Source organism: Chrysemys picta, chromosome 19 (genome assembly GCF_011386835.1).
Source record: "Chrysemys picta bellii isolate R12L10 chromosome 19, ASM1138683v2, whole genome shotgun sequence".
In the NCBI taxonomy this organism is placed as follows: Eukaryota; Metazoa; Chordata; order Testudines; family Emydidae; genus Chrysemys; species Chrysemys picta.
This window is the reverse complement of record NC_088809.1, coordinates 3,203,221-3,210,015: the sequence shown is the minus strand read 5'-3', so window position 1 is coordinate 3,210,015 and position 6,795 is coordinate 3,203,221. Positions and strand designations below refer to the sequence as shown.

The 6,795-nt window shown below is 52.8% G+C and overlaps 1 protein-coding gene across 4 annotated transcripts; it reads right to left on the bottom strand.

Moving 5' to 3' along the window:
• Window positions 1–450: 450 nt before the first annotated feature.
• TTC19 (tetratricopeptide repeat domain 19) lies at window positions 451–6,789 on the bottom strand. 4 transcript variants are annotated; one of them, XM_042857964.2, is made up of 10 exons: window positions 6,497–6,789; window positions 5,710–5,807; window positions 5,074–5,184; window positions 4,666–4,704; window positions 4,390–4,446; window positions 3,990–4,051; window positions 3,114–3,208; window positions 2,384–2,535; window positions 1,826–1,988; window positions 451–783 (listed from the first exon to the last, which is right to left on the bottom strand). In XM_042857964.2, exons 1-10 carry the CDS (start codon window positions 6,666–6,668, stop codon window positions 650–652), a joined length of 1,083 nt encoding a protein of 360 aa, XP_042713898.2. In that variant the 5' UTR covers window positions 6,669–6,789; the 3' UTR covers window positions 451–649. The 4 variants fall into 4 exon arrangements, with proteins under 4 accessions (XP_042713898.2, XP_008167207.3, XP_042713899.2 ...); XM_008168985.4 differs by having other exon boundaries at window positions 2,384–2,538; window positions 6,497–6,788; XM_042857965.2 differs by lacking the exon at window positions 4,390–4,446 and having other exon boundaries at window positions 2,384–2,538; window positions 6,497–6,787.
• Window positions 6,790–6,795: the final 6 nt, after the last annotated feature.

The window sequence follows — 6,795 nt, the reverse complement described above, 5'->3', positions numbered from 1 at the left end:
TGCCTTAACTGCATTTTTTCCCTGCAGTTGGAAGAAAAAAAAAAAAAAAAAAACAGGCTTGGCCTCTATTAATGGTTCTATCCCTTCTCCGTTAACAGCTAAACGAAACTGCTTTTTACTACCATCCTCTACCCTCCTTCCTTCTATGTAAATAGCTCTGCATTGCTGTACTGGGCACTAGTAGTGCTCTAGCAGGGTAAAGGGAAAGTGAGAAAGCATTAATGATTTTACTGTTTTTGTTGAGGCATTCAGTAGGAGCTCTCATGACTTGTAATTTTTAAAAGGCACATCATTCTGAGCACTGGTCAACACACCCACTGAATCCACTTTCCCTCGTAGTGAGAGACCTCAGATTAAAGCAAAGCACATTTACACTTGGTAATTCAAATACTATTCAGTGTTCACCAGTGCACTCTGTTCATGGACTAATGAGCCTTCAGTCCCCAGCAATTCAAATCAAAGCTTTATTTTGAGTTTGGCAAGACCAGTACTTACTCAATACTGAACCTGGAATTAGCTACTTTAGTTCCCACTGAAAATGGCAACACAGATCCCAGCCTTCCTGTGCTTTGTATAATCCACCACCTTGCCTTCAGCAGTTTATTCAGTCCAAGATACTTCAAGCCTCCCTCATTTGTGCATCACATGTTCAGTTTGAGTGCTTTCTCCGCCTGGCCAGCTCCGCTAGTTCCTCTTGTATGTGCTGCATGGACGCTGTGTCTCCTTTCAGCTCTGCCTGTTTCAGGGCTTTTCTGTACACCTCTTTTGCTTGCAGAAAGTCTTCTGCATTCAACGGAGGAAGAAAGCAAAGTGAATGTTACACCCACCTCTGCCCCCATCCTAAGCTGAGTGATTACACTTCAAGTACTGCGTGGAACAGTCAGGCACAAACCAGGGAGGACTGGGGTTTAGTTCATGGTTGAAAGGGAATTGTTCTCCATCTAGAAAATAAAAGCCAGCTCTGTCCCAGTCCCTTCCCTCATCATTCTTTTTGTGCATGAGCAGCTGTCACTAACAGGACCAGCACCTCAACTAGCCTGTCTCAGGCAGGATCTGAGGATGGAGGAGCTGGGGAGAGTCCCCACCACTCCTGCCAGCCTAGAAGCCCACGATTCACTCTTCATTGGCAGCAGCATTGCCTCCTGCACTGCAGCAGTAAGACAGACAAGCTTCACCAAGGGCTGTTCATGCTTTGCTAGTCAGAGCTACTCCCCTTGTGTGCAGAGTAGGGCAGCAGCCATGTCTGGGCTCCAGAATTTAAGGGTTAGATATGAATCTTGCTCTATGGTTGCAGAGTCTTCAGCCCATGGAACCAACTGTAGGAGGGATGGAACACTAGTGGCAGCCAGCCCAACACAGCTACCCCTAGCTTGAGATCTCGGATGGGACATGACCACTGCAGCGTTCTCAGGCAATTACCACTACAGCCAATGCCCAACAGAGTGGGGTGAGTGAGGCAGTTAGTGGCTGTCAAGGAGTGGTAGGTAAGAATTCAACTCCTCAATTTAAAATCACCTGCCCCCAAGGCACCAACTCCCCCCCATACCCCACTACAAAGCAATCAGTACAGGCATCTTCACTTGCCAGGTTAAAATTTGAAAACAGCATAAAATGTTGCTTAAGACAAGCCAGGGCTATTATACTGAGTGGGAAGGAGAGCAGTGCTACAGGAGCGCTGAAGTCCCTGTCCCTTGTTCACTGCCACAGCACAAGCCTTGCTCCTTCTCTCTCTCCTCCCCCCACCCTCTTACTGCAATCAGGAGAGTTATAAGCAAAGAAATCGCCTTTCCTGTTTAAGCTGCTTGGGCTGGGTGTCAATACTTACCTTTGTGCATCAGAATTCCTGCAAGGTTATTCAGCACCATGTGCTCCTCGGGGTGCTCAGTCTGCTTTGCCAATTCAGATGCCCTCTTCACATGTGTATATGCCTCCTCATAGAGGCCCTGGGCATCCAGCACAGTTGCCAAGTCATTCATCAGTACCACGGTCTGCACCAGGACAGGGAGAGGAAGTCTTAGAGCTGGGGGAGGAGGAGGAGGAGTTTTGCTTTTAGAACTTCACTAATCTCACTGCAGATACGGGGTCCTGTCTTGACCTACAGCTATGGCAGGCTGAATATCCAGCTTAGCTGGCCCTGGCACACCAGTGCCCAAGCAGCACAAAGGAGGGCTCATACCATCGCCCCATAGATGAATGGGTCAGCGCAATAGGTTTCCGTGCTGGCAGACCAGGACAGATCTAGCTCAGTCCTCCCCTGCCTGGGCACTGGCACATGTTTACTCTCGACCCCCTGCAGGGGCATGAGCTCACAGCTGCTGCTCCAGCATGTGCCATGCTGAGCCCCCAGTGCTTCTTGTGAGTCCAGCCATCAGTCCCTGCTCACCTGGGGATGGGTGTCTCCCTGGACCTCCTTGGAGATCTGCAGCGCCCTCTCATACATTCTTTGGGCCCCAGGCAGCTGTTTGTTGGCCAGGAGGTAGCGACCATATGAGTCAAGGCACAGACCAAGCAGGAGATACGTGTTGGCTCTTTCCTCTGCTGTGAGCAGGAAAAGAGATGGGTCAAAGCGCTGCCCACTTCTCTCAGGAATGGACACTAGACAGCCCCCGGAGGGGATTTTTACCGAGACCTGTCCAAGCATTGTCAAAGGATCAGCACTGAGTAATATTGCCAGAGCAGCACCCTCACGCTCCTGAGAAGATCTCTGCCCTGCCTCACCTTACTTAATGGCAAATGCAGAGGGTGAGGCAGAGGCAGCAGGTATGGCTGTGACAAATGGCAGGACAGCTGGGCAGTAAGATAGATTAAGGGCTCCATGGGCAGGGAGCCAGTGTGAAGTGTTAGAGCTAGAGCAGACACAGGGAGAATGAAGGAGAAGGTTGGACAGTGGGGGTGGGAGTGCACAGGTGACAGGGTGGTGAAGGAAACAAAGAGATGTAAGATGGGGAAGGGAAGGACACAGAGCTTGACTGCAGCTCATGAGAGAAGAAGCCAGTGAGGGAATGGGAGGAAGGGGCTGTAAGAGGCAGGAGAGATACCAATGGCAACATGGGAAGGTCCCTAGAGAGGCAGAAAGCTACACTGATGACAGCAAAAGCCCAGGAGCTTCCTACCTGGGAGGACATCCTCAGGCAAGTCCTTGTATTTGGCTATCTTCTCATCCAGGGTCAGGATGCAGAACTCATAGCCAGCAAGAGCCAGCTTGTGTCTGCACAGCAAAGGGCAAAGGTCAGAGCTCAGCAAAGCCAGGCCATTTATCCCACACCAGCAGCGTTAGCTCACTACCACCACACACTGGGCATTCCTGGGAGACAAGCCACATTACGGTTACCCTGAGGGTCAGTTGCTTCCTGCTGGGACCCTTCCCTCCCCTCCTAATCTGGTGGCTTGGTTCTTGGTCACCTAAGCAAACAGGCCCAGAGTTCTGGCAGCTCTAGAGAAGTAGCCTCCCCCTCTTGCTCACGGGACACGGGATGGAGCGTGCCCTGCTGCTGCCCCTGGCCTACAGACAGAGCACTCGCCTACCACGCTGACAAGCCAGCCAGTCACCAACTACATTTGTAAACACTGAAATTGAGTCCAAAGGCGTTCAGCCGTTCTGTGGGTTTTCTCTGCAAGATCAATGGGATTTGTCCCTACAGCTGTTTGCAGCTATTTCCATCTCAAGTGGCAGAGGACCTAGCTGGAGAGCATGCTACAGAGCAGCTGGGCCTTGCCCTGCTGCTGGGACACAGGTGGCCTACAGGTGCCACGTATGTGACTCACACACACAGGAAGCTCATGAAAGTCACTGACTGAGGACTCCATGTGGAGAATACCCTATAGGATGGGGAAGCCCCCACCCCCAAGCTAGTAGAACGCCTCCACCCCTCAACACAGGACCTTTTCTCCTCCCCAGATCAGAAGTAAGAGCTTCCCCTGCCCCAAAATCACCACTGGTATCCTGGAGCTAACAATCATCTGCACTCCAGCCTCACCCCGGTACTCACTGGTTCTGAGCAGCATAGATACTGGCCAGCTTGAGAGACATTTCAATGATGGCATTGTCATCCTGTCAGGAGGGAGAGGAAGTCAAAGGCACATTAGAGGGGGCAGCCACAATCACTCCTCTCTTTGATCCTTACAGCAGAACCACTGCTTCCTCAGAGACCAGACGCAGGCCAAGATAATGCCCTATACGTGGTGTAAATGAACAGCTACCTCCAGAAGATACTGCTTGAATGGCAGGGAAGCTCACTGCCACTCCAGTACCAGCAGCTCCCCGTAGGAGGCGCTGTAGGGAATGGTGCAAGGCCACATCTTCCCCCAAGCAAGAGGTAGTGTAAGGAATGCTACAGCAGCTGTGGGGACCTCACGCCCAGCAGGAAGCCTGTGCAGAGAAGCCCTTACCTGCTTCATGTCCCCAGCCAGCAAGAAGCTCATTGCTGCTTTGAAGAGCTTCTCTGCCTAAAACAAAAGTGGAAGTATATTAAAGACCCAGCGCCCAGGGATGCTAGTGGTGGTGCTGGTGCTAGGTAGGGCATCTATGCCTGAAACTGGCCTTAGCAGAATTGTTTAGCATAACCCAGCTGTGAGCCATAATACTTAACATTGTAGGCAGCCCTCTGAAGATCTCAGACACAGTACAGGGCTCTTCACAGACTCAAGTGATAGGACTTTACTCACGCTGTCCAGCTGACCCCTCAGGAATGCAAGGTTTGCCATCTAGAAGAGAAGGAGAAAGCGCTTAGGGATGCCGAAGCTTCACCACGTGAGGCTATTGCTGACCTTAGGCTAGCTTTGCACAAAAAAGTTTCCCCCTCTTTTTACCTGCAACTTCCACCCAGCAAAAACATGTTACCAGCTGCTGAAATTACTGCCCAGTGGAGGGCAAGGGAAGTAATAGGAATATAAAAACAAGACTGCAAGGGAGTCCAGGCCCCAGCTACCCCAGCCAGCCATGTCATATGATCCCAATCATAAATGTATCAAGCTCAGAGGTTTGAGCCCATGCTTGGGACAGAGAGACCGAGACCACATCCATGGCAGCGGTGAGGACCCCTGTCTCACACACAGCTTTCCTGGGAGTATTACCAGGTCATAGGTATAGATGATGGCTTTCTTGTTGTCCGACTGATGGGAGAGTCGGACGGCTTCGTGCAGAATCCGCTCTGCTTCCTCAAGCTCCCCCTTCATGATGCTGAGCTGGAAGCGGAGAGAAGGGAAAATCTACGATGATTAGAGATCCCAGCATGTGGGAATGCTGATCCCAGTGTACCGGCAGGCCAAGCAAGGGTGTCACTGTGCAGGTGAACACATCTATGCCAATGCTGCTCACAAGAGCAGAGACAGAACAGCATAAACTGCCAGATGCTGCTCTGATCAATGTCATGGGAAGAGCAGTTCATCTCTGCCCTCCTTATGGACTCCTCAGTGCTAGCTGATACTTGGGCTCCCTCCCCCCATCCATGCCTCCAAGCGTCTGGACTGGCTCATTAATAGGATGCATAGCTGAGAGTGCTGAGTTCATCTCACAAAAGGCCTCCCGGTAGGCTCTCGCAATAGAAGTGCCCAGCAATTCCTCACCAAACCAGTATGCTTATTTCACTGAAGTTAGTGTATTTAATAAGAAAGCTACGTGGGTAAAATGTTGGGGGTCCTGGTCTGTGACTAGAGCTCTTGGGGCTGTGCAAATGCTACTAATAGTAATCTAGGGCCTTGTGAGTTTACCTTGGCTTTCTTCAAAAGGAATATAATGGTGTCTTCAGTCCCAGCACTGTCCCCTTCCTTTGTCTCTTCCTCAGCATTTTTAGAGAACAAGGAGAAAGCTGGGAAGAGAAACATTTGACTGGATGAACTTGGATCTCGGCTGTGGTGACAGCTGAGAGGGTTTTGTCCTTCTCTGCCAGGGGGAGCATGGACTTGGGAATCCCTTCAAACAGCAGGTTTGGCTCCACTGCTTGGAGTCACCCACCCAGTGCCACTTCCACCCCACTGTTACTTGTAACAGCCCCCCCATTTCCACTGCACTCACATGCAAGGATGTATCCCATACCCCACAGTACCCTGGCCCCATCACCTTCACCCCTGAGCCTTCCATCTCACGCCTTCTCCCTTCCCCACCTTCCTGCTCCCAGCCCAAGTTCCATATCAGCTCCCCTCCCACTCTGCCCTCCCCTCCTGTACCTACAGGCCAGGCACTGCCTCTCCCCACCCTGACTCCCAATAATCTCCTCACTTATCAGTCTCCTCCAACAGCCACCTCTGTCTGCCAGGTTCCCCCAGACCCCCACCTACCACTCCCAGCCCCTATCAATAACCCCCCACTGCCAGGCCCCCACCTACCAGCCCCCCAATGGTCCCCAATAGCTCCTGTGCCATCCAGGCCCCCAATAACCTCTCAGCCCCCAGCAACCCCCAATAACAGACTCCCTCAGCCCCCGACCCTCCCAGCAACTCCCAATAACTGACCCCTGACCCCCAGCAACCCCCAATCACCGACTCCCGTTGCTCTCACCCGCCAGGGCGGCCAGGACGCCCCCGGGGCTGGGCCCCCGCAGGGACCCCGCTCCCCAGGCGGCCCCGCGCCTCCCCGGGGCCTTCTCCCACCGGGCCGGTAGGCGCGCCCCGGAGTAGCGTCTCCCCGCGGCCGCCAGCAGCCCCGGCCCCCTGCGCAGCGCCGCCAACATGCCCGGCGCTCGGTCCCGGGACGGGGGAAGAGCGACTACAGCCGAAGTGGTGGGCTCTGGTCATGTGACCTGCCCGGAATCACCCCCCCCCCACGGCGGAAGTAGCGAGTTCATGTGACCAGGAAGG